This window comes from Lytechinus variegatus, chromosome 3, assembly GCF_018143015.1.
Source record: "Lytechinus variegatus isolate NC3 chromosome 3, Lvar_3.0, whole genome shotgun sequence".
NCBI lineage: Eukaryota > Metazoa > Echinodermata > Echinoidea > Temnopleuroida > Toxopneustidae > Lytechinus > Lytechinus variegatus.
In genome coordinates this window covers 47133040-47160779 of record NC_054742.1, presented here as the reverse complement: position 1 = coordinate 47160779, position 27740 = coordinate 47133040, and the positions used below count along the sequence as shown (strand labels likewise).

The 27740-nt window shown below is 37.0% G+C and overlaps 2 protein-coding genes across 4 annotated transcripts in view; one reads left to right on the top strand and one right to left on the bottom strand.

The window, feature by feature from the left end:
* The window catches only part of LOC121411194 (alpha-mannosidase 2x-like), a 40022-nt gene extending 39039 nt beyond the window's left edge, over positions 1-983 (bottom strand). Inside the window, exon 1 of one of the 2 annotated variants that reach the window (XM_041603766.1) lies at positions 575-983. In XM_041603766.1, the coding sequence (XP_041459700.1) occupies positions 575-700 (126 nt within the window). In that variant the 5' untranslated portion in view covers positions 701-983. The remainder of the gene's footprint in view (positions 1-574) is intronic. The other variant, XM_041603767.1, reaches the window with a different exon arrangement.
* Positions 984-3586: 2603 nt separating this feature from the next.
* Positions 3587-27549, top strand: LOC121411193 (WD repeat-containing protein 7-like). Of its 2 annotated transcripts, none has more exons than XM_041603765.1 (25): positions 3587-3735; positions 5686-5870; positions 6461-6567; positions 7024-7102; positions 7923-8097; positions 8599-8666; positions 9433-9552; positions 10397-10542; positions 10918-11023; positions 11540-11708; positions 12801-12883; positions 13185-13356; positions 13901-14121; positions 14585-14780; positions 15266-16140; positions 16660-16838; positions 17285-17370; positions 19055-19173; positions 19642-19888; positions 20616-20816; positions 21236-21422; positions 21644-21914; positions 22748-22930; positions 23879-23983; positions 24391-27549. In XM_041603765.1, the coding sequence occupies exons 2-25, from the start codon at positions 5712-5714 to the stop codon at positions 24574-24576; spliced, it is 4440 nt and encodes a 1479-aa protein (XP_041459699.1). In that variant the 5' UTR covers positions 3587-3735; positions 5686-5711; the 3' UTR covers positions 24577-27549. The 2 variants fall into 2 exon arrangements, with proteins under 2 accessions (XP_041459699.1, XP_041459698.1); XM_041603764.1 differs by having other exon boundaries at positions 9430-9552.
* Positions 27550-27740: the final 191 nt, after the last annotated feature.

Sequence of the window (27740 nt, the reverse complement as noted above, 5' to 3'; positions counted from 1 at the left end):
AGACTGTCCTTGTTTATGGGGACGTTTTTTTTTCACTTCCCCCTACGGGACAAAGACAGCAATTACGGAAATTGAGAGTGCTAAACATAGATTCAGTGACCTCAATTCCCCCCAGTTCACAGTCTATTTTTCATGACTTACCGTCTTCCAATAATCTTGTTATGAAACCTGATGTTTACATTGACTAGCACACTTGATTGGTGTCGGCACTTGACAGGTGAATGAACATTCCTAGATTTCTTGTGTGAAGAAATCCTTATAACATGTATAAACTGAGACAGTCCCTGTAAACTGGGACGATCCCAATTTTCTGACCAGCGCCTCTAGCCCTTTACTGGTTCTAGCGCGATCTCTACTCTACAGGGACTCAAATCACTCAATGGCCATATGTTTGTGTATTAAGATCGGATAAAACGGGGAAGTGAATTTGCGCGACAGCCGACACGAGGTAAGTCACTGTTTTTGTTCCTCTTAGTTTTAACTTAATTAATTTTTGTTTTTTGGCAATTGATGCCAAGAGTTAAAAAACTCCTCTAAACAGATGGCTGCCAGCTGTCTACTATTATTAACTCACCTCTGACATCCGTGCTTGCCCTGGAAATTCTTGAGGAAATCCAGTCTGATCTAACATCAAATACATGGAAATAATCACGACAATTATAATTGCCAGTCCAACAAACACCAACTTTGACGACCGCATCTTAGAACGACATAAAACTCAGTTCGTGGGACTAAAGAAAATAATTTGTTGAAACGGTCTCTGCATCTGGAAGTTGGCACTGTAAATTTGGGGGTTTATCTCCAATATCCCGTAAAGGTTAGCAAACTCTCAGACCAACCTTCTCATAAAAGAGTAGATATTAAACAAGCTTGTCTCGATTTTTCTCACTTGCGGTGAGAATACATGAATAAATAAGCACTTAAAAAGTTCGGGAACAACCGGAGAAAGCAGTCAAAGCAAAGTAGAGTAGTAGAGTCAGTGACGACGACGACGTCGTCGAAATATGGGTTGATTGCTCGATCGCTTGTCGTAATTTGTTGAGATGGCGCTATTTCAAAATTTTAAACGGGGGGGGGCATTGGTACAAACCGGCTAAAAGAGGAATATTTTTTTAAGAAAATAACGGGGAAAATAACAAATTTGAAATTTCGAAGCAGTTTCTTTGAGATTTCGAGCATGAACTTTAAGCTTACTGATATATATCCGTTGTTTGTTTTTTATGACATGGCCCAATAGCAAGTTTATTTTTAAGAACTGAGAGAAAAAAAATCGAACAAGAAAAAAATATAGTTGCACTGAAAAAAATATTTTGCATGTGAAATTATGGGTATGATATAAATATTTAACCAGCTAGACAGTCATTCTCAGCTGTATAAGCTGTTCTTCAAGCGGGCCCTGCATAACATGAAATATTTTCTTGTCTTGTCTTCCCGTCGTTGCCCACAATCATAAAAGTTTATTATTATAGCCAAGTTGAATAACGTCAGTTAAGAAGGCACCTGTCCTGCAAAGGCTCAAGCCATGCAGGTCCCCCTTTATTTGTTTGCTTTATTAGGCCTATATTATGTCGACTGAGCGCCTGACAAGAAGGCAGAACTTCGCAAAAAGTCTCATTTTTATCAGTCTTTGGTATGACTTGGCCAGGGATCGAACCCACAACCCCTGTCCATGGGTCGGCGATCTATACTGAACCAGGAATTTTCACATAATAGTTTTATCCTGTTCAGTATGCCAGATGAGGGAAAACCAATAAAGTCTACTAACCCCTACTCACTATTTCTATTTTGTTATCTGACAAAAAGAAGGATAAGAATGTATTCGATTGGTATTTATTGCAATTATTGCATGCATTTCGCAAAAAAAATCATTTCATATATCTGCTTTATAACAAAATACACAAAACAAATATAAATGACTCCATTTGTTTCCTCGTTTGCATATACCGCTTGTTTACGTGTAAGATAAGACAATTTTTAGCCTTCCCTCTCCATATTGAATGCTATAACCATATAAAAAAAATACTTGGAAATCAACCAAGCATTCTTATAACAAGATGCGGATCCAGGACTTTCCAGGGGGACACTTTGTACAGGAAATATTTTGACCCAAAAAAAAGATAATAAAAATTGTTTATTTTAAGATCAATCACTGAAAAACGTAAAAAATCTTTTTACATGAGAGTGAAAAAAAAACATGGAATGGTGTCAGTCATGCACCCATGTGTCTTCAGCTTTACTACGGACTGGAGAAGTATTGGAGCGGTGGGTGAATCAGTGAAGTTTAAGTTCGACGCTGACCCACCAGGACATGATCCGGCCAATGATAGAGGAGAAAAATTTGGAACTGAATATTTGAGAGTCATCATCTTCGTTCAGTAAACATGTACTCCCTAAGTATCCCTAATTAAGTAATAAAAGAAAAAGAAAAGACAAATTACCCTAACCCTTTTAAAGTTTTACCCAAAAGAGAAGATATATTTTTGCCAGGAAAAATTTGATAAGCAATGCATGACATAAAAAATTATTCCCCTAAAAAAAATGTGGCTCTCAACGGGGGGGGGGGGGGCACGGGCCGGACTGTGCCCCTACCTGGATCCATAGTATGGTTTTTTAAAAAATCACCTAAATCTGATTTAAACTTAGAAAATTACAAAATCTTAAAATTTCGTTTAATTTCGCAATTAACAGAATTCTTCTCTATTTACGGCCAATCTTCAGCTCGGACTACCCTTTCATTATCTCCAACCGGGATCACTCCTCCTCTCTGGGGACCAATTAACCCCATACATTTTGGATTGATAAAAACACTATTATGAAAAAAAGCTCTGATATAGGTAATTTGAGTTTGACCTTTTCATTCAATTAAATTCAGTGAAACATTTTTTTCCATGCTAATTTCAGATAAACCAAATATCAATTTAAATCATAGCAAATATAAAAAAATCATATTTTGATCAAAGTCCTCGAATTGAAATATGGAAGAAAAAAGGACGTCACTGGCATTGATATATATTTGCTGACAAACAGTCAATATTATAGTAATTGCGTTGGGGTTTAGAAAAAATTCTGGGAAAAAAATTGCATCAGGATCAGGACCCTTATTTCCATTGATTTCTCCAATCAAAGTGCAGGTTTTACCCTGGCTATATACCTTGCCCCCGACATTTATTTTGTCATCCCTTTAAAAATCCTGGAGCCGCCACTGATGTCTTCGGGTCTTGTTGTCGGTTTTTTTTATATAGCTGGAAGGATTCTCTTTTGCCTTGATTTCGTATCCTCTGCATGAGTCTGATTTAAAACCCCCACAAAACAACTTCATATTGTTCGCGATATGAGTCATCGTGATTGAATGATTCATTTCGATAAAAGAGGTCTGTCCCGTTATAATAGCCCATGCAATCCTACTGCATACCATTATTTTTTTAAATGCACCTTAAGTTTAATTTCGTGACTTATAAAATGCAGTAAAGGAATCTTTACCCATTAAAAGAAAAAAATGCAATATATTCTGCCCAAACAACTACTTGATGCATAGCCCCCCCCCCCAGCAAGTATATCGCAACTTCGCAAGTACATAAATGACGTCACTGTTTCGGCTCTCCCCTTCCTTCGACTTGGCCAGTGGACTATTCATTCTCTAATGTTTTAGTGCACACCCTCCAGAATGAAGATAGAATTCACAAGAAATAGATTTTTCAGACCTAGAGATTAGAATCTTCTCGCAGATTGTCAAATGTAAGTTAGTTTTTCTTTTTGTGAGTATTTTTTATGTAAATCTAAAATCGATCGCAGTTCTAGCACTGGAAAAACCATCGCCAATGAGCGTGAGTGGGACCGAGGTGAAAGTTGAACTTGCGATGAGCTGGGGCCCGTTTCTCAACACCTGGACAAGTTAGTCATATCTTTAATACATAAACATATGGCCATTGATCACGCTAGAACTTTGGTCTCTGTATTTGGTGAGTGGAGCCAACGGAGTTCAGCAGAACAACCAACATAACAGAGACCGAAGCTTTTGTCCACACCCATAGATGCATTATGCAGCCGTGTACAGGAAAATTAAAGGCACGGCACTTGCAAAATTGCATGGAAATCCAGCGAATTTAAAAAGAGGTTTTATAAAATCAAGTCCTTCTAACAAACCTACCAAACGATATGACGTCAATTCCCCCTAATATCACGCATATCCCTAAAATAGCGTCAGTTAAGTGCTGCTGTCTCTTCCCTTTGATGAAATATGGAACGGTCTTTTAATTTCTGAAATTTTTCGTCCAATTAGCTAACAAGGGCACGCGATTTATCTTTATATCAAAGACACTACATAGAAAAGACAAGGCACAAAACTATTTTACATGTAAAGTAAATCGTTGCAAAGCATTATGCGAAGACAGCAAAGTGTCCAATCTTTCTATAATAAAGACTGGTGGAATGTTCATCGACAAAGGTTGTTGTTGTATTAGCTTATACGGCGTGTATCATTCAGTAAATATTTCCGCCAAAATACAAAGGAATGGAAGCACTGCTGGCTTCATTCAAGGCACATAGAATTATCTATTTTTTGGTATAATTTGTCATCGCTTTGAATGATTTTTAAAAAAGTTTATTCAATAGACATGTATTGCAGTAAGAACTGAATTACACATGTTTTACAGGGTATCAATTAAAAGTACATGGTAAAAAAATACAGAGACAATTAAAATTATTCACATACATTTGCACAGTAAGTTATTGATATTCCATTCTAACAGATCAATATTTTTTCATAGGTATCAATTGAATTTTTCTACAAAGATTTAACTCTTTGCTCCCTTTGTTTGACTAGAGTCACAAAGAGCAGACTGCCAAGTTCGACTCAACGCACATTCTATAGTCATGATATACACAGAGTGCATCAGGTCTATTGTTTTTTCACACATACACAATAGTGATGTATACAATTACAATATATTGTACTGTGTACACACAGAGCATTGTACTTTACAATAGACCAATCAAAAGCTATTGTAAGCTGAATTAGAAATAGCATAGTCTGTTCAAAACCCCTCTTAAAGGGGAAGTTCACCCTGAAGAAAACTTTGTTGCAAAAATAGCAGAAAAAATAGTTAAAAATATTGGTGAAGGTTTGAGGAAAAATCCGTTAAAGAGTAAGAAAGTTATTAGAGTTCAAAGTTTTGGATTTGTGACATCATAAACGAGCAGCTGCCCCATGTGTTATGTAATATAAAATGCATGAATTTCAAATTTTGCATGGTTCCTGATGACTAAATTTTGTTTTCTATTCATGATTGGGTGTGAAATGATTTGTCTATTGATATACAAAAGGTACATGTACAGTGAAAACCATTTTCAATTTTCTTAGAAAATGACATTTCATTGATTTTTACCATTCGCTATGTAGGAATGCTGCTCGCATATGACGTCACAAATCAAATAATTGAAATTCTAATAACTTTTTAATTATTTGATGAATTTTTCTCAAACCTTCGGCAATATTTTTTATTATTTTTTCTGCTATTTTTACAATAAAGTTTTTGTCAGGGTGAACTTCCCCTTTAAGGTTGCATCTTGAAATTAATGTGGCAGAGGAGAGATTCTGTCTGTGGCTTTCGAAGAGTTAATTATTCTCAAACCTTCATAAACGTGTCAATTGCTTGATTTACATGTAGATGCAAATTATCTTTCCAGGAGGAGACGTTGAAAACCAATCCAAGATGACATCGAGTGGATTGGTTGTTCCTATTGTGTTGTGGGGAAAGACCGCCCCTACTCACTGTATATCGGCCATATTGGTGACCAGCGACCAGCAGACTATTATAACGGGATGTCATGATGGCCAGGTTATCTTGTGGGACCTCAATGATAACATGAAGGTAGGATTCTGAGTGACTGGGTTTGGATGGTCAGCAAATTTCTGATTTAATCTGCTCAGACTCGAGTCTAGGGCTTTAAATACACATGCACATGTCAAGAGAATTATTTTAGCCTGATTTGCTTCCTTATAGTTTTAATGTGAACCCTAAAACTTTTATGAATAAATGATATTGGGGTTTTGTGATAACACATTTCTCAGATGATTGCACTGCTAGATGTCACACAACAAAATTGTTTTATCAATATCATGTCCCTAAACTGTCCTGGCTTCTTACTACATGATCCTGGTTTGTCCTGGTTTCTGAAACAAAAGGGCATCCGCAGCCGTATCTCGTAGTTGTCTAATTATAAATTTAAAAGGTATCAGACAGTAGTTTGGGTAATTAAAATTCCAACTTGGATCTAGATCTAGACCAACAGATTCTCACATAATGATGGCAAAATGCATCATGTGTTTTCCTCACAAGGGCTGGAGGTTTGTTTCATCTTGGATACATCAATTTACGAACAATATTTCATAGAAATAAAAAACATAAGTGCAATTTTCATGCTTTTAATTTCCTGTTTTTTTTAAATGAATTTTGTGAAGGTGGTCCCAAGAAACATGCTTTTTGGGCACTCCTCTTCTATCACATGTCTGGCAAGAGCTAATGAAAACTGGGAATCTGCCAACTTTGTCAGTGCTGCTGAAAATGGGTGAGAACTATGAATCCTGTTTGATTGTTTATATGTCTGTCTGTCTCTTCTGCAATGGTGTACTCTACCAGGATCTACATCTAGAGTACTCAGATTTATCAGGTCAAAATTTTAAACAATGATTCATTAAACTTCTTTGCTTTAACAGTAAGTTTTTTTCCAGTAGTGCTGTGGAATGTAAAGAGATAGATCAATCTTGTTATCTATTGTAACTCACATGGTTAGTAATAGATTTATTATTGATATCAAATGTTGATATATCTTATCCAAGTATTTAAAGGCACTCATCTTTAAATGCCAAGGTCATGGATTGACACTTTGATTTTGGTGCTCGTATATTATCATTTCAGTAAGTAGAGTTGATTTTAAATGAATTATGCTCAGATTGCCAGAGATACTCTCATTCTAGATTATCTATGTCATAACATTGTTTTTTTTGTTATCCTTATTTTGCAGTGAAATTTTCCTGTGGGATGTTTCTGATGGTAGATGTATAGAACAAACCAAGGTCCCAGGAGTTCATCTCACAATGCATGTAAGTGTTTGATGCTGATGGTACATATTTTATTCATATGTGCAGGTCTCAATGTTTTTAGGTAATTTTGATAAATGTGTAATCCTGTACTTCCAATTTATTATCGGTGTTGGTAAAGATAAAAGAAAAAATGAGCATGAAGTGATTGGACCTCGAAATGTTAAAACAACCCTTTAACTTTGCAAAAGTGCCTTCATGAATTTTATTGTATTCAAAACAAAATGTACTTTTCATCAAACATAAGAATGAAATGTAGCCTTTGTATACACAGTGAATCACTTATGATTTGAGGAGGTATTTTACATTTTGTCATTACATGTTTTATGTTTTCAGTGAGCACTCTAGGGAATTTTATTTCCCTCTTCTTTCAACATGTACAATTATGTGTAATGTATTTTTATTATAGATGCTGATGCACTGTGTGTGTCGTCAGCCCATGTCTCCTTTAATCACATTTCATTATATCAAGAATTGCATATTGTTAAAGTCTATACACAAAATACCAAAAATCTGAATTGTTGTGCTGTTCAGAAAAAGGCAATTCTTGATATCAAGAAAGGGATTAAGAAAACGGCTGGTTTTAGCCTAGATGTAAGTCGGCACATGCTGGCGAAAACCTACAGGTGATTATTTCATAAAGCTGGATGTAAGTTACAAATGACTTTGTGCACGACTGGTGATCCTTTCTTGGGCATAATGACACCACTATATAGCCAACTTGGCACCCAAGAACAGGTTCCAGTTGTTTGTAACTTTATGAAACACCCACCAGTTGTGACAACTCCTTAATTCTAAGACTGTATTTATCCTTTCCGTGAAGCCATACCAAGTAACCCAAGGTTCAAGCCGGGAATGGCGTATCATCTGCCAGGGATACTATCCAGATATTCATGTTCTCGATGCTGGTAGTTTAGAGCTTCTCTACACCCTTTCATCGAAGGTAGCCCCTGATTGGATCTCTGCTCTGTGTGTCACTCGCCCCCTCAAAAGACAAGGTAAAGACAGTTGATGTTTTTATGTACATGTGGGCTATGTTTCATGTGGTTGTTTGAATGTAGATGTAAATGGTATTTAATGAACTACATGTATCAATGTACATCTGCTGATCACTCTTTGATATGAAGTGTTTCTATAATGGGGGGCCCCTTATTTTTTTTTATTTTGCTGTGTCTTGATATTCTTTAAAACATGCATTTTCTATGGTTATGGTAAAGATTTGATAATGTGAATATTATAAGATAATGTTATAATCTTACAAGGTGTAGTGACTAATAAATTGTTTTTCATTGAATGATGTATGATCCTTGCCAAGTTTTTTTGTGCCACGTCGGAATATGCACCTAGAAAGAAAACCTCTGTTTATGCATTCTTTCTTTCAAAATCATGTGTCCAAAATGTTCACAGATGAAATTTCTATACTTTATTGCGAATATTGATTATTTTGTGCCTTCATCATCCATATTGATGTATTTTTGATATATTTTTGAACGTTATAGAAGATGTTGTTATCGGGATTTCTACATCCGGAATGCTGAAGGTTTGGAACCTGACTGGTAATGATAAGGTAAGTTTCAAGGTTAGAGTTTTACCATACAAACCAATCTATGTTGTAACCTATTATTTTGACAAGATATGTTGGCCTGAATTCTAAATTGAGTTTAAAACTATAAAAGAGTTCAACACCCCCCACCTTGGTCTTTTGAACAATCTATTTTAAGCATTTATTGCCAAAGAATGTATATACAAGGTGACTCAACTTAGTAAAACAGTTTCATATTAAAGATGAAAATGGTAAATTATGATGAGAAGTAATTAGTCAATATAGAAGGGCAAACATTGTATAAATACCACAGGTTTGGTTTTCTTTGAACAGTATTCCACATTAAACAGGTATTACAGGAACCTGTCCATAAAACCACCTGTTCACTCGCAAAGACCACTTGTCTTCTATCCTTTCATTAATTTTCTTACATTGATTTTGAGGAATCATAGTAAATCAAGGAAATGTTTTTTAAAAGTTGTAATTTATCTTAATAATCACAACTATTGAAAGCCAGTAAACAACAAGATCAAGAAGGCATGTGTCGGTTCAAAGTGTTTTCCAAGTATCATTTATACTACTACTTGACTCATGTACTTGACAAATCTTTTTGTCCCTCTGAAGGGACATTGTACTCATTTCCTGTAAGAAGTATTATGACATTGATGGATTTCTATATTTAAGATTGATTAAATCAATCACAACTCTTTGTGAGACAGGGCTCAGGCATGTAGTTAATGTAATGTTTAATTGCATCCGTGAAATTTAACTTTCCAATGGTTTACAGCAGGACAGTGAACCAAAGCATGAAGAGGAATGTAAGCAGCTACGATGCCGGAATGCCAAATCTTTAGCTGTGTGTGCTTTCACTCTCAGAACAGTACTGGTTGTGTGTAGTAAACAGTGGCAGGTGAGTGTATTAGTGATTTGAGATCTTTCAGCAAATTGGTACTCTTTCTACTCCATCTTTGTCTAGTGCACGAATGCTGTGTTTTTGAGGGAATTTATCTTATCGAGTAACATGTTTTGGTTGGTTGCTGTTGCAAACAACATCTGATTTTGGTTAAAATTTTGAATGACTTTTACAAGTTACTGTACAAAAGATACAAGTCAGTTCGGATCATTTGTTTGCTGAATTAGTTGATAACTTCCTTTGTTTTGCCACAGTCACAGCAGCAAAACAGACTCCAAACATGGGCCCCCATTTCATAAAGGACTTGCAAATGTTGTAAATATGATTGGCTGCTGAGCCCTGTTACCATGGTAGTTGCCATAATGGCAAAGTTACAACAGTCGCAAGTCCTTTATGAAACGGGCCCCTGATGTTATCTCCAATGTCATACAATTGGTCGATTTGGAATCTGTTTGTTTGTTTCTGTTTGTGGTAACTCCCATAGGAACTCGGCAGGACAGCATTCTGCTGGTAAACGCCAAGCTGGTACATAACCAATTACCTATGAAACGTTTTACGTCTAGGTTAATCAGTCTTAGTGGCTGACGTTATAGACGACATATATCACTCTCGGGCCTTTTTATCAAAGTGGAGACAATGGCAGAGCTGGGATTCGAACTCACAACCTTGCGATTATGAGTCCAATGCTCTAACCACTGGACCACACGACCCTTTGGACCACACGACACAAAAAAAATCTGTTTCTTAATCTGTTATGATGGTGTGACTACATAAGTTAGATTAGCAATGTATGCCACAACAGCCATTAATTTATGCTATATACTCTGCTACTTTCATATAGATTTGTGATGCTGGTGATTTCTCCCAGCTGTGTGTCCAGTACTGTGAGAAGGGTCAGCATTGGTCTGGAGGTGACTTCATCGCTGCTGACCGGGTGCTGGTGTGGAGCAACCAAGGCAAAGGATACCTCTATCAGTTGCCATCCAAGTAGGTCACCCGATAGGTCACATGACAAGTGAAGTCAAATGATAGGTCCCATAAAAGGTTACATTGTTTTCTCACATTCCTTGTTTTTTTTTTCTTTTACTTGACTGGACATCGATATTCATGTCAAGATCATGAAAATGAAACTGATTATGATGACTATACTTCCTTATATTTTGTCAGAAGTACCTAAGTACTGTAAAATAATGCAACTTAATTAATTTGTTGATTGAATTTTCATGTTCTTGGGTGATAAAGTCTTGTTTTGTTGTTTTGCATTTTCTTGTTGAAATCATCTGTAGAGGATATTGATGTTAAAGACTTTGCATAATTTTATCTATTACGGTACAATGAATGTATGTTATCCTTGAATTGCAGCTGTATCCCAGAGAGTGAAGATTTCAGAAGTAACATTGGTCAGAACCAGAATGTTCCAAGTGCTAAACCATTCCTATATTGCATACTTGAAGCACCCATGGAAAAGGTAATTTGCACACTTTTATCCATTAATATGTAATTTTGTACATTTCTTTTTTGTTTTTTCATTGAGCTATCCATGGATTAATTCTTTGATTTAATGTTTCATTCACTCAATTGACTGTTAAGATATTAATTCATTCTTCCTATTTATTTATTGATTCATACATCCATTCATTTTATCTTCATTCACTAACCCACCCTTTTTTTCATACGTCCATGTAGTTATATATCAGTTCATGAACATAGTCATATCTAGATGTTTATGATTTATTGATTTTGTCACCATGATTTGATATTCATTTTATATCTTATGTTCTGATCTATCATTGTTATGTGTGGTAAGGGAGATGCTACCTGTTTCTATCCAGGCTTTTTTTCTTTTGCTGATACTATATCAGTGCTTAAATGATAACATTGCAAACAGTATAATGGAAAAACGCCACATTTATCCCATTTTTTTCAAAGATATTCAGTCATCCATCTTTTAATTCAGACTTTGATTTACAATTCTCCTACCCAGCCACTTTCTTGCTCTCCTGCCATGACATTCTTCTACGGTCGACGAGGCCCATTCTACAAGCTGTTTGCCTGTGGGGATTCCTCAGGAAGGGTTACTGTGTGGAAGGTACCAGAGGTATCCGACAAGGAGCTCAGCTACCTCAAGCAAGAAGAGTTTGATACGTTGCCAGGTAAGCTAATTCAAACAGTCATCTGTCACTCCACTATAAGGTGGAATGATGATAGGGGAGATTGCGGAATAGATGGGTAAAAATTTTGAATGAGGTGGAAGAGTGTGCCTCTTGGAATGGAAATTTCAGTAAGCATTTCATTAATCTCAAACCTTAAATTACCAAAATTAGACCATGGAAAGACATTATGAGCACAGAGCCCCTCAACTTTCCTTTAACCTTACAATAACTTCAAATACGGTTCCCCTATGGTGGAATGATATTGAAATCGTCCTTCCACAGCTTGATTTTGTTAATTTAAATTCCAAAATTCAACATCATGTGAAAATTCAAGTATGAATAGTGAGACTTACTCGATGCAAACCAATCCACATCCCTCACTGATATATCTACATCTAGTTGGAAATGGTCAGGACCTGCTGTGTTCAACCATACTTTCTGCACTGATTAAAGGTATTTTCTTTGACTCCCCTTATGATCATCTTGAAGGGCCATATGCAGGTAAATTGCCAATTCGTCCATTGCCAACTCGTCCACTCACCACATGGTCTACCTTCATTTAGTCTAATGCCATTCCGTCCATCAACATTTCGTCTAACAACCATTTGGTTCAATCATCACGCCTAATCACCAGTTTGTCTATTACCATTTCATCTAATAACCAGTTTGTCAATACCCAGTTTCTTTTCATTCATTTTGCACAACAAACAATTTAGTTTAATAAGACCAAATGTTATATGGACTAAATGGCTATTGGACCAACTGGTTATTAGATGGAATGGCATTAGACTAAATGAAAGTAGACCATGTGGTGAGTGGACGAACTGATGGTAGACCAAATGATAGTAGACGAGTTGGCAATTGGATGAATTCGCATTAGACGAATTGGAAATAAACCCATATGCACTTATCTTTTATTTGTAGCATTTTATCCAGAGTCACAAAGTTTAACAATAAAAAAATGAAGGTGAACAAACGTTGGATTGCCTAGTTTTATGAAAGTTTGAGACTTTAGAATAATATTAGTATGTGCAACAAAGAGTGTTTATTATAGCAGTCATGTTTTAGATATTTTGAATCTTTCTTATACAGTCATGCCCCCAACAGCTAGCAACAGCCTCAAATCTACATGGGATTCATGCAGTCCCAAACCTAGTGGTATCATAGACCAATTGGTAAGAAATAACTCCTTCATTTCACTTTTTGTTTGATCAATGTACTTTAAATTGTATAATCCAAGTATTCAATTTGTGGCACAGATGAAAGATATCACAGATTTGAGTAGTGAAATATATTTTGTGATGTTTAAATCAACTTTTGGATATGTTGATTTTAATTCCATGAATGTTTGCATAAGTAATTGAAAAGGGGGGGGGGTTGAAACCCAGCATTCAATTTGTGTTTAGTTAGGATTTTAAACTTGGTTGGATTGTCAGAAATCCTATCTTATGTATTTCTTATGCCCTCTTTTTTCAGAATGTATCTAATGATGGTACACATGAGAAAAAGCTTGTGGTCACATCCAGCGTGTACATCCCAAGTCAGGGATGGATTGTATGCGGAAGACAGGATGGTAGCATTGCAATCGTTCCTGCCGTACAGACTGCCATCGCACAGCTGCTTGAAGGTCCTCATACTGCACGGAGAGGTGGGTAGTTTGGTGACACTCCAGTCTAGAGAGAAAAGAAGCCTTTATTGTTTGTCTGGAGACTAAACAAAATTTATTTTGACTTTGATTAATTTTAATGAATAGAATTTGCAATTACTTATTACAAACAAGCTTTTAATTGTTTATTGCTGATGGATGAGCTAAAATATATTTTTTACTGTCATTATTATTCTCATCATAATTATTATAATTATAATTAATGACATTATTTCAAAAATACATCAATTATGATTAGGGATTCTTTTGTCATCTCCCATTGGCCCACCCCCCCCTCCCACTTTGGTTCCCTATAATGCCTCCTGCCCTATTCTTTTTCAAGGGGAATATTGATTCCCCTTGTGATAGCTTTTAAGCAGATTTATTTTCATTATTATTCTGTATTACGATTATTAATGTATGATTTTCTTTGTTGTCCTTATTCCTCTTTTTCTTATTGTTATTATAATTAAATAGTTGCCTATTAAAAGCTAAATTAGACCTTTTTTTAACAGTATATTCATTTGATTTTAATCTCCTCCTTCAGGATGGCCACCCCATCGAATCTTGCGAGGTCACCAAGGCAAGGTGACCTGTCTAATGTACCCTCACCAAGAGAATAGCCGCTACGACCCCTCCTACCTGGTCTCTGGTGGGGTAGACTTCACCATCTCTCTCTGGGATATCTTTGCTGGTAGCATGTTGCATACGTTCTGTGTCCATGGAGGGGAACTTACCAGGATTGTTATCCCACCTGCTTCATGCAATGTAAGAATACTCTTTTCTTCCCTTACCTCATGATGAGATTTTTGCAAAGATTTCCATTAATCACATTACCTTATTAATGGGCAAAATGAATGTATGGATCATGTTTAATTCATAATGATAAAAGATTGTGAAAATTTGCATTACTGTCTCCACCTGTTTTATATTAAAAAAAAATCAAGTCTTAGACATCAAATTTGCTAGATATAAAGCTCTGGGGACAAATTGACCCCAGTAAGTCGTTGGTGAAAATACAGTGATTTGTAATATGTGTATTTGTTATTACTCCTTTTTGAACACCCCAAGATTATTTGTACATTGTCTTTATTCACACTGTTAATATGGAATATTCTTTAGATCACACTGTATAGTGCTATTTTGGATTGATACACCACCTTTCATCCTTTCTAATTGGAAAAGTGACAGTGTTGTAAATGACTTTTGTTTCCTTCCCACCCTCCTCCAGGCTCGAGTCCTGACATGCGTGTGTACCGTTGCCAGCGATCATTCAGTAGCTCTTTTGAGCTTGCGAGATAGGAAGTGTATGCTTCTGGCCAGTCGACATCTGTTCCCTATCAGGCACATCAAGTGGCGACCGGCAGAAGACTTCCTCATCGTTGGTCTGGAGGACAATAGTGTATTTGTCTGGCAGATGGAGACAGGTGTGTGGACTGTTTCTTAAAGATTGAATGATATCTGTAGAAAATCTTCTCTGTGTCTTCGGAAATTCTGCATGCTATCCATGAAAAAAATGTTGATAAACATCTGGCGCACATCAGACATCTGTAATCAATCAGAAGAAAAAGAAAACATTTTTGAAAGATTTATGGAATATAATTAGTCTAGCACTTCAGAAATGGGTTATTTTCTTGTCTCTCTGTGCTTTCTATAACGATATTCTGGTACATGGATAGAGTTTTTGTTCAAATTGATTATGACAAATTTATCATTTGTAGGTGGTGGTGGTGATTTTGAATTAAAAAAATTGGGTCACAAGTGGAAAGGGCTTTTTAAGAACTAAATTCATTTGGTATTTGGTTCAATTGCTTTTCAGGTAGTTATCTAATCTATGTAAAATCCTAAATTATGATAATGATATTCGTAAAAGAAAATCACAGCTATCCTTGATATAATATTCTTTCATCAGGTCACCTGGACAGAGTAGCTGAAGGTAGTACTGCTGAAGACATGCTTGAGGCTTGTGATGCTGTAGGAGAGACAACAGAGATGATGCTAACTCCAGCACAGAGCATTGCCCAAGCTTTCCGTCGTCGCTCCCTGACAGCCATCAGGAACGCAGCCCACCGTACCCTCCTAGCTGCTGCACAGGGTTCCATGCTCAATGTTCCCAGTGGAGGTGACATAGCCGACAAGGATCCGAACCATGCCCTGACCATCCAGGCCATCAAGTCTAACGTCAAAGACCCTGACTTCCATGTTCTGTTCTTTGATGCCGAGAACCTCATTGTCCAGCTCTTAACAGACAAGAACCTGATCCCAGGTATCATCAACAAGGGTGCACAGGGAGAGATGGCAAAGATGGCTGCCCAGGCTGCAAAGGCAGGATCAGGACAGTCACCGAAGCTGTCACAGAAGTTTGTTGGTTTCATCTCAGAGCAGATCAAGAAGCAGATGGGGGACAGTGACTCAGATTCAGATGAGCTGGGTCCATTGCGTCCTCCGAGGGCATCACAGTCCAAGGTTGGGGCTAAACGCAGGGGACCAAAACACCTGACCCTAGACTCTAAACACCTCACATTAGACATTGCACAACTCTTCATGTCTTGCCTACATGCTTGGGGCTTGGACCCAACCTTAGATGAGATCTGCAAAGATAAGTTAGGTTTACTTAAGCCGTTCTGTCCAGTTTCTTTCGGTCTCCTGTCTCATGGTGCCCACATGTCCCTCATGCTACCTGGATGGCATCACTTGATGTCACAGGAAGTCACTCCAGCTCACTCACCAGATCCTAGTACAATGTCTGCCAAGGAAGCCTTGGAGCTCAAGAAGAGAAGCCAGCAGGTAACATGCTTTTATTTCTGAAATTGTACAAATGTTAAAACTAAATTACTGTCTACCCATTACAACAGGAAGAAAAATGCTAGTAGTGCCTGAATAATGAGGTTCCCTGTGCTGATTTCACATATCTATAGATTGGTAATGTCCGACCAATGGACTCTTGATTCACTCCATGGGTGTCTTTTACATGTCTGTTTCATGCATCACAACGGCTTGCTTGACATAGCATTAAGCAATTCAATATGAATTGCAGGCATTATAACTTACCAACTGCAAGTCAATTAGATATACTACGGTCTCACTGCATAAAACAAAACAAATCACAATTAAAGTACTGACCATAATGCTAACAGGATTTGGCAGCCATTCGTTATCAAGATGTACATGATAGATACAATTATGACAATTTATTAGTAAGTTTTCATACCATGGGATCCATGGATAATACATCTTCAAATAAGAAAAGCCAAGCAGACCAGGCTAACCACTTTTATCTTCTTCAACCACCATTCTTCCCTGAAGGAGTTACAATCTCTGGCCAATGAGACACCCAAACCTGGTTACCTAGGCCACTGGGAATTATCTCGAGCAGTTACTACACAACATCTTCTCTCTGTCATCTCTGTGGCTAACACCCTGATGGGTATGAACAATGCAAGCTTTGTCATGCTTTCCCACCTACGCAAAGCAAAGCCAAAGAGGTAAGAAGCTGCATAGGCTTCAAAATTTATTTCAAAATAACTCAGAAACTGTAGAATATTTTGTCTAAAATCCATCAAAGTCGAAACTTGTTTTCAAAGAAACATGCCCTATTTAGGTTGCTGCCCTACCAATACAACTACTCCCTCCCACAGTCTCCCTCTGAAAATGATTTTTGATTATCACAGGTTTGTAGGTATGTTCTTCCTAACCTTCACCATTCTGTTTTGCTTATTTTTCTGCTTTTACAACAAAACATGTTATTACCATGGCTTGATTTCCCTTTAATTGTTGATGAAAAAGTTTGAACCAATGTGAGAATCTCTGTCAAGATCTATGGCATAGACTACAACATATCATAAGAAAACTGTTTCTTTGGGTGTATCAGTACACTTCATTGTACGATTATTCTCATTGTGGTTTCCATGTTTTGTTTTTAAATATATAGATCTTCAAGCAAGGGGAAAGATTTAACAGATAATGGATCTGATGATCTTGCAGACCTTACTCCTGAACAAGCACAAATCAAACAAGGTATGTACTCAATGCTTACTATTTATTTAACCTGTTGACTTCTAAAGTCTGTGATTCCTCATAAGCTTTGTTCATTGATCACTTGGCTCTAGAACTAGGCAGATCTATATTGAGACATTCAAAAATTGATAAACTGAACTTGAATTGCAAGGAATCTTCCTTGACATCTTACTCGTACATAAATTTCTGTCAAATAAGGTTTGGACTATGGATTTAACTTCGAAGAAAATTAATCTTTAGATTTAGCAAACCTAGATACTAGATTTCAAGTCACTGGAGCACGTCTTACTTAGCTGAGTAATGCAGTATTCATCCATGCATTCTTATGGCTTTGGTAGATCAAAGGGAGGGCCATCATGTTGGTGTTCTTGAAACATATCAGATTCTTGGACTTACCAATTACTAGGATTGGGGGCAACTTGTGTGTGCCCGATGCATTAGCTGTTGCAAGAAGAGTGAGATGCTCTTTGTTTTTCTTTTGCCTGGGTGCTGTATTCTCTTCTGGTCCGACAAACGTACGGTGTGGCATCACTTTCCAATAGAGGCCTGTTTCAAAGCAGTTGTACATGTAGATCTGCTCCCTTGAAAGTTCTCCATCAGCTAAGATCTCATTTAGCTTCTTCGAGAAAGGATCAACTGCAGGCAGATTCGCGGAAAGAATCTCCATTTGGATGGATAACCCGCTAATTCCATGCCTCTCTTTGAATTTTTGAAGCCATCCAGCTGAAGCTTTGAAAGCTTGGCTTCCTCCAGTCCCATCCCGTAGATGAGCTTCGTTGAATTTCAGAGCCTGTGCCTTCGGAAATACCCCCGAGATTGGTATATTGGAGCCATGCTGTTGTAGAAACCAGAGATATGATGCTTGGTCTACGGCATCATTGACTGGTGGTCATATCATCTTGCGCTTTGCAGACACATCATAGGCAGCCGATTCTGACATGTATTTCTTGATGGACTCCCGCTGCTTGAATATGTCAAAAACTGTACTCGTTCCCACCCCATGTGTTTCTGCAACTCTAGCTTGGATAGCCCCCTTCTATATTTTGGATATTATCTCTAGCTTCTGATTAACATTCAAACGATCCATTTATTATTTTTATGCACATCTCCAGATAATGAAAGATACAGGCATAACAAGGCAAAAAAATTACGTGTATGCAATGGGCATTTCATTGAGTAAAAGTTATGTATAACTCTAGTTTGTGTATGCACAGTTTTTGAGCGCTGCCATTTGTCGCTCAGCCGAAGCATTTGAACCAATGCGAGTCTAGCACAGCGCGTGATGTGACCTACATATACATGTTAGAGGAGCGTGATCATGCGCATCTCTGAATGATTGCGCTGTGCCCTGATTTACTGGAATGATTATCTTGTCAAGTTCTTTTGGTGATTTTAGTAAGATATTTTCATAAAAATAATGTGGTTGCAGGTAGACTAGGTAGACTATATTGGAAAATATAGGTAATCAAAGTGAGTTTGCATAGGAATTTTTATTTTAGTTTGAAATCTCCTTTACCCAAGTAAGTACCCGGATAAGGGGAGGTCGGATAAGAGAGGTTGTACTGTAGTGCCAAATTGTTAAATAATCAATAGCCCCAAAATATTTGATAACCTCACGAAAAGAGCACTTTAAAACTTAAAAAAATCAATCCCAACCTGATAACTTATTTCCGTCTGTATGTAGGATGGAGCCTTCTCGCTGCCCTTCACTGTGTCTTGCTACCTGACCTTCTAGGAAGTGTTCATTACAAGCCACCATACTTAGAGATGCTAGCAAGGAGATGGCAAGACAGGTGTCTGGAGGTAAGACTATCCCATACCTTTCTAATATTGAAAGTTAGTAATATGCAAGAGTAATGTTGAGAATAAAAGGACTGTCATTGGAGGTATATTTTAATCATATGACTGTATCATTGATTCAATTTATGTATCATATCTATTAGTATGAATGTTCTTGGTAAGCTCCCTTTTCCAAGAAGCATATATCACTATGGTTTCTGTATGCATTTTTTGTGAGTTTGGTGATTTTTTTTCGGTAATAAATTTCATTAATTTTTCCATTTGTTTGTTAAGTGCATACAAGGAATTAATTCTGGCAGGTTCCTGGGTTGATTTTACCATAATATTTTGATATATTCCTTATCTGTAGTAGTAACTATTGCAAAAGTGGCAATTTTAGCATTATTATATTTGCAAAATTAACCAAAGTTGAACTACTCTGACAATTTCAGCGTGTACAGCAATATCTGAGTTTACCTTCTTTCATTGTAGGTAAGAGCGGCCAGTCAAGCATTGCTTCTTGCAGAGCTTCAGCGAATCGGTACTGATGGGAGAGAGGAGGTGATCAACCAATGGGCACCTCATCTCCCCCATTACGTGGACTCATCGGTCAGCTTGACCGCCCCTGCACAGAGTGGTCAGAGTCCACTAGCTGGAGGTGCTCTGGCCCGTGATGGTCACTTGGATGCAGGGAGTAGTGAAAGCTCAGAGGTGGAGAATGAAGAGGAAATCTTGTGTGGTGAGAATTATGTTATATTGGATGGCGCAGTCAGAATGGGATAGCAGAAATATATCATGAGTAAGGGATTATTGCACAAGTTGCAAATGAGTGCAATATTGGCCCTAATGGGTTGGATGTTCCTGATATCCCTTGAAAAAAGGCTATCCAATTTGATTTTTATTATTATCTTTAATGATGATTGCTTATTAGACAGCACAATATGACATAATATGCATTTTGTTTTGTTCAAAAGCCAATGGTTAATTTGTCAGATTTCAGTGCATTATGCAGTATACATAATCATGCAGACAAAAATACACATTTACAAAGCCTCCCCAAAGGCCTATTTGCTGTGAATTCAGAGAACAGCTTCCACATTTCTGACGTAACCTGGTCTAGGGTGATGTTTGTGTTTGTCGGCAGTGTCAGTCAGCTGCGTTAACGATTCTGCCACGCCCTGCTTATCGCCAAAATTGGTATAGGAAGAGACATCTTTTTTTAGACAAGATTGCCATTGTTACCTTCTTTCTGAGGTCATAGTTCAAGATGGTGATAACTGATTCAGGCTATCAGTACTGTTGATGGTATATATTGTGTCCTGTACTCGTTTTGTAGGAGTCAGCCTGCCCTGTGCTTCGATGACTTGGCAGCCATATCTTTTGTAGGTGTACTACATGTATATCTGCTTTACTCAAGTTTTAATAAAACTATCCCTATTTGTTTTCATATTGTTTGGCATTTTTAGGTGATTCTCCAATTAGGAAGGTCTCATCATCGTTCGAGTCCCGGAGGAAGCAAGCTACAGCCATTGTTATGCTTGGTGTGATCGGAGCTCAATTTGGTGCAGAGATCCAGCCCAGTCGACAGAGGGCACCGAGTAATACTAGCAACCGTCCCATCCAACAGGGCTTCGGTTTGAGTGACTACTCACTGGCAAGACATACAGGTAATAGAACTATTCAGTGAAACTTGTATAATGAAGACCATCCAAGGGAGACAGGAAAGACGGTCTTCATAAGCAAGTAGCCTTTATGAACATGTTGCCTTAATACATATTTCATAGGGAAAATTTTTCAAGGGAAATCAAACTTGTTTTCACAATTGTGAAAATATCTCTTTCTCACAATGATGTAAGAGCCACTTGAGGGATCAAGTTCAAACGTGGCTCCTGTATTTTTTACGTGAGTGAAAATGATTTCTGTATGCAGTTGAGAATCTTATCTAGTTTTATGAGTTTTTATCCATGGATTTTGTACTCAACCAATTTTGTCAAAGTTAGGTATGTATATTTGTACAATTTATACTATGTCTTTTATCCTGAATGAATCTTGAATCAATGTACTCTGTTCTTTTTTTTTTATTCAGCTCAAGCTCTTGCCTTCCTGCTCCTTCAACCACCCAGTGCAAGACTCCCTGCCCATACGCCTATCCGAAGGGCAGGGATTGACCTGATGGGAAGGGGATTTACTGTCTGGGAACCCTTCATTGATGTGTCTGCGGTCCTTCTTGGATTGCTAGAGTTGTGTTGTGACCCTACCCTATATTCTGCATGGTAAGTACGAGGCTCTGTCTCTTACAAATATTGTGATTGATCTAATTGAACTTTACTGTGGAAAGTCAGAGATGCTAGCATCTAGAAAAATGTGGGTCAATACAAAGTGTTTAAAATTGGCAAATGCAAATTGCATGCATGCTTTCATTACCATTCCAATTTATCCTTGACATGTTCTTCCAAATGTTACATACTTATTTAATTCATCTTTACCATTTCAGTATTTACAGCGGTCTTCCCATCACCCCAGCTGCGGACTCCTGCCGTAGCGCCCACCACGCCCTGTCTCTGATCGCCACCGCCCGCCCAGCAACCTTCATCACCACCATGGCTAAGGAGGTGGCCCGTCACCAGGCGTTGGCTTCCAATGCCCAGGTGCCGGCCAGCGTGCTCAACACCAGCCCGCTGCAGAAAGCCAAGGCTGAGATCCTGCGCATCGTAGAGCTCCTCATCGAGAAGATGCAGAATGACGTCTCAGATCTACTGGTAGAGGTATGTCTTATGGTCGTAAAAGACAATAAATTACAAACAATTACATAAATGATTTATAGTAGTTTTTTATTATGTATGTCATCATACCTTTTGAAGTGGTTATGCTATTGAAAGAGTCGCGATGATGGACACTCATTTTCCAGCCAAAAATCTAGCAATATGGCACAATTGCAATAACAGAGAGCATTGCAAATGCAGAATGATATCTGTGAACAACTTGCAGATTTGGGTTTTTATGGTTGGTGATTGATAAATAGATCATACCAGTGATATTTACACCATTTAATCTGCATTTCATCTAATAGTATCATCACCAGACGTTCCCAATGGTAGAAATGCTCCCTGAGGAATGATGATTAGCATTGGCTACCAAAAACACTTGTTTTTGGTTAGAAATCCAATGTTGAGAGATAATACTTGAAACATAAATCCGAAGGGTAAATTGGATATTGGAAATGATGATGTCTCAGGTCTTGTCTCTTCTCAAGGGCTATGGGTAAAATAATATAATTATTTAAATGGAGAGTTTTATTGTCTTCTAGTGAATAAGCTTTTAAGAAAAAGCTATGAATTCTCTGTGTGAAGTATGGAGAACTGTGATACGGAGCAAGACCTGATTCTCTTAAATAACTGGTAATTTTAGTGCCTGACTGAAGCTATTGCATTAGAAAGAAACTGAACATAATTTATGAAGTGTGTTGTATTGAATTCTACCATGTTTGAGACAAAGTGCATGATTGATGTGATGCTATAAAGATCATATGTTTCTTGCCAATATGGTATCAACTGCAATGAACAATAAGTAAATTGTACTTTGATTTGGTGTTGACTAGGTTGTGGATATTGTGGTGTTCTCGCTGGACACAAGTCAGGTGAAGTCGAAGGGGTTGATGGAGGTGTTCCCGTCCATCTGCCGCTTCAACATGCTGAGCTACTGTCACAGCAGCAAGAGGCTAGCAGTGGGTGCCAAGACCGGAGCCATTACCATGCATGACCTAAAGAGTGGCAAGACACAGGTGAGTTAAAGAGAGAGAGATGGTAGGGAGGAGAGGAGTAGCAAGAGGCCAGCAGTGGATGTCAATGATGATGATGATAACAATGATGATAATGGTGATGGATGATGATGGTGATGATAATGATGATGATGATGATGGTGATGATGATTATGATGATGATGGTGGTGATGATGATGACAATGATGATGACAATGAGGATGACGATGATGATGATGACAATGATGATGACGATGATGATGACAATGATGACGACGATGATGTTGATGATGACAGTGATGACAACGATGATGTTGATGACGATGATGATGATGGTGGTGGTGATGATGATGACAATGAGGATGGTAGGGAGGAGAGGAGTAGCAAGAAGCTAGCAGTGGATGTCAATGATGATGATGATAACAATGATGATAATGGTGATGATGATGATGATGGTGATGATTATTATGATGATGGTGGTGATGATGATGACGACAATGATGATGATGACAATGAGGATGACGATGATGATAATGATTGTGATGATGATGATAATGACAATGATGATGACGATGATGATGACAATGATGACGATGATGATGTTAATGATGATGAAAGTGATGACGATGATGATGATGTTGATGACAATGATGATGATTGTGATGATGATGACGATGATGATAATGACGATGATGATGACGATGATGATGTTGATGATGTTGATGATGATGACAATGATGACGACGATGATGTTGATGATGATGATGTTGATGACAATGATGATGATTGTAATGATGATGATGATAATGATGATAATGAAGGTGATGATGAAGAGGATGAAGGATGATAATTATGATGGTGGTGGTGTGGTGGCTATGTTTTGAAATGTTTGGATAAGTTCTCAGTTTTGAAGGTATAGTTATATATCATGGTATAGCTTGTTAAACTCATGCTTGTGTTATCCATATTTAGGTATTATCTGGTCACCAGACCGCTGTGACTGCCCTAGCCTTCTCAACCGATGGCAAGCACCTGGCATCCTATTCATTTGGTGATACAAAGCTCTGTTTCTGGCAGGTAAGTCAATGATAGATTTTATTATCCTATTGAAATCCTAATGAAGTTCAACCTTATTATAAGGCTGAAATATTTCTTGTGAATCTTCAATTTAATTATTTTCATTTGATGGTCATCCTATCAAATATGATTATATGTAAACATGTTGCTGTCATAGAACCGTCCCCTGTGGGGTTTTCATATTTGTAAGTTACAACTTTACGAAGTCTTTTAGAGCCAATGAACTTTGACAATGTTGTGATATCAAAATCCAAATCTTAAAGCCTGGTTAAAGCTTTGATAAAGGGTCATTAATGTTAACTATACTCAAGTATCATCAAACATTACAATATTGCAAATGCGTAGTAGTCATTACACACATTTTTATGTGTTTTTTTTCTATTTTTCAAAAACATTTTCTATTACAGTCTGGGGCATCTCTGCTAGGAGGGATGATAAGTTCATCAACAAAGTGTGTTAAGTGCTACATGACCAAACCATTTAACTGTACATCTACAGCAAATCAACTTAGACAGGTCTCTGTTACCTGGCCACATAGCAAAGCCATTATTCTGAGGTATATAGATGGCACCATGGATAAATTCACTCTGTAAAACCATAACATTCATCAACAAAGTGCTACATGACCGAACACATCAATTGTACATCTTCAGCTAACCAACTATGACAGGTCTCTTTTACATGACCACATACTGTAGAATGAGGTACATTGATGGCACCATTTATAAATTCACATTCTGAAATCATAACGTTCAATAACAAATTGTCAGTTGCTACAAATTGTTCATCAACCGCCAGTCAACTACAACAGGTCTCTGAAACATGGCCACATAGCAAATCCATCATTCTGAGGTATATAGATGGCACCAGGATAATTTCACTCTCTGAGACCATAATGTTCATCAGCAAAGCTTGTCAGTTACTACAATTGTTCATCAACAGCCAATCAACTACAAGAAGCCTCTGTTACATGGCCACATAGCAAAGCCATCATTCTAAGGTACATTGATGGCACAATGGATGAATTCCCTCTCTGAGATCATAACGTTCATCATCAAAGCTTGTCAGTTGCTACAACTGTTCATCAATAGCCAATCAACTAAAACAAGTCTCTGTAACATGGCTACATAGCAATACCATAATTTTGAGGTACATAGATGGCAAGATAAATGCACACTCTAATATGATAATGTTCATCAACAAAGTGCTACATGACAAAACCCTTCAATGGTACGTCCACATCTAATCAACTAAGAAGGATATCTGTTACATGGCCACATAGCAAGGCTATCATTCTGAGGTATATACATGGCACCATGGATAAATTCACACTCATATTCATATGATAACGTTCATTTGATAACCATGGATCAAACTCTGAGATCATAACATTCTTTGTAATGACTCAGACAGTTCTAAAGTAGAGATTGTCCATAATGTTTTTTTTTTACATTGTTACCAATATGAATGGCTTGGCTGACCTCTCTGAGTTAAATCTTTTTGAAGGATATCGAGTTTGTATTAAGGGCTACCTGATCAACTGTTTGCACCCAATCAACTCAGATCTTGTTAAGTACGTGTCAACAGACTTGCTAGTCTGTGTAAAAACATGGGAAAGGGTTGGTTAGTAGAGTTGTAGAGCAAGAGAGAAGACTTGAATGTTTTGGTCAGCTTGATTGTCCGTCTCCAGGAGTGATGATAACCCCTGGGCTATATCAAAATCTTATAGTATCAGTAATTATGTCATTTGTAGATAATTTGATTGTTGTATCAGAAGTACACTACTCATCTGGTGATTTATATTCATATCTGTTGATCTTTATTATTAATTGTGGAATTGTATATTTGTAAACTGGAAACATTCCTTCCCTAGTTCATTCCTACCATATACATAGTGGAATTATATTCATATATGTTATAATGTATATTGATGTATAATTGAACCTGATAACTTCATCTGACATTGGAGATGTGGATTCAATAGTGTTATCCTTAATATGAATGGAGAATTATATAAATAATGGTGGAATTAGGGACTATTGTAGAGTTTGATATCAATTCCCATTTGCCTACTTTTCATAGCATGGATCATCCTTGGGTGTGGTTAGGGTTACATTTAAGACATCCTGCCAAAGTATTAGTTGCTTCACTGTTTGTAGAATGATTTATATCAATGTTCAGTGTATGTACGCATTTATGGAGGCATATTTAGCTTGACTTTGTGAACTCGACTGTTGTTGAGTACATGACGATCTATATTGATGGTACTGGAAGGTAATCCCTATTTAGTTGTCTATGACCTTGTGTTGTTTTTGATCAGGAATTGTGGAGATCCCTTTAAAGTGTAGCATATCTGCCAATATGGTGATGTCTTACAGTACAGTACTGTTGAAGTAAACTAGAAAAATTTGTATAATTATCTGTATATCATGTGAAGATGAAGATTATTTTATGGTAGAATTTATTTGATGTTAAATTATATAAGATGTCATTATTTGAACAAGGATCTATTGAATTGCAGCAGTAGTACACCTATCCACTTTCTTGATTTTGAAACCCCTTTGCAAATGTGGAATCTTGTTTTTGGAGATATGGTGCTAATATACAACTCAGACTTGTGAACATTATTTGCAAAAGGCTTAAACGTGACGTTAGTTTGAGACAAATCATAATTGAAAATAGTTTAAGTGAAGTATGTGTGATAAAAACAAAGATTTCAAAGTCTGGTATGATTTGATAGACTATTGGGCAGAAAAAAAATAAATGATTAAGCTAATCTCTATGTGGATGCTCATATTACATGTACGTTGATTGCAGCAAATTTGATTTTTATAAATAGACTAACATTAAACAAACAAAACACTGAAAATCACAAACAAGTAGAAAATTCATGGCATTTTGTTTAAATTTTCCACTATTTTAACACTTCTATGTCATGTGCATGTCATGATTATGCTGTGGGCAAACTGATGACATCATCTACTTATGTTTTCTTCTGTGTTCTCTTTAATATGTGAAATTACAAATATTCTACAAATAGTCTATACAGTCCAAGGATGTAAGAATATGATTGACTACTGAGTTTATGTGTGAGATTATCTTTGTTGTAGGTTATTTTGTTGCAAGGGAGATATTTCTGCACACATGTTTGAAAAAAGAATTATGATAAACTTACATTACAATCAGCTCACTCATTTAATTTTAAAAATGCTATACAAGTTCATGATGTACAACCATTTTCACCAAAATACTTTAAAACCTGTCTGTCTTCATCCATTTTCAGATTATTTTGAGGAAATGTGAGCATTTTTCTTGTTTAATTTTATGCTATTGTTGAGAGTCTATCATTTTCAGCCTGGAGTATCCCTTTAAATATGTCTGGAAGGGGAGTACTTTTGAGTTTATTTTGGTAATAACAAAGCAAGGATTGGTTATGTTAAGACATAGGAAGGAATAGTAAACCTTGTCTTGCGTATTATGTGGATACACATTGTGCAATTTTATATAGAATGTGTTATATATGAAAACTATATATGAAATAAATGTACAGCATTTATGTTTTAACCTCAAAAACGATTTTGAGAATTATATTTCTTATAACGTTTATCATTCTTTTAGTAACCCCTTTCTATTGTCTTATTCATGTTCCAGCTACATGTATTATCCTCACCCCTCCCCATCCTCTTATATATTTTTTTTTTTCACACAGTCTATATCCCTGGAGGGAGAGTCATTAGAGACAGATCTGTCATAAGTC

Coding starts and splice junctions, on each gene's coding strand:
- LOC121411193 (XM_041603764.1), top strand. CDS start 5,712: ATGACATCGAGTGGATTGGTTGTTCCTATTGTGTTGTGGGGAAAGACC. Junction 16,839..17,284: donor CGCAAAGCAAAGCCAAAGAG/GTAAGAAGCTGC, acceptor TTAAATATATAG/ATCTTCAAGCAAGGGGAAAG. Junction 17,371..19,054: donor ACAAGCACAAATCAAACAAG/GTATGTACTCAA, acceptor GTCTGTATGTAG/GATGGAGCCTTCTCGCTGCC.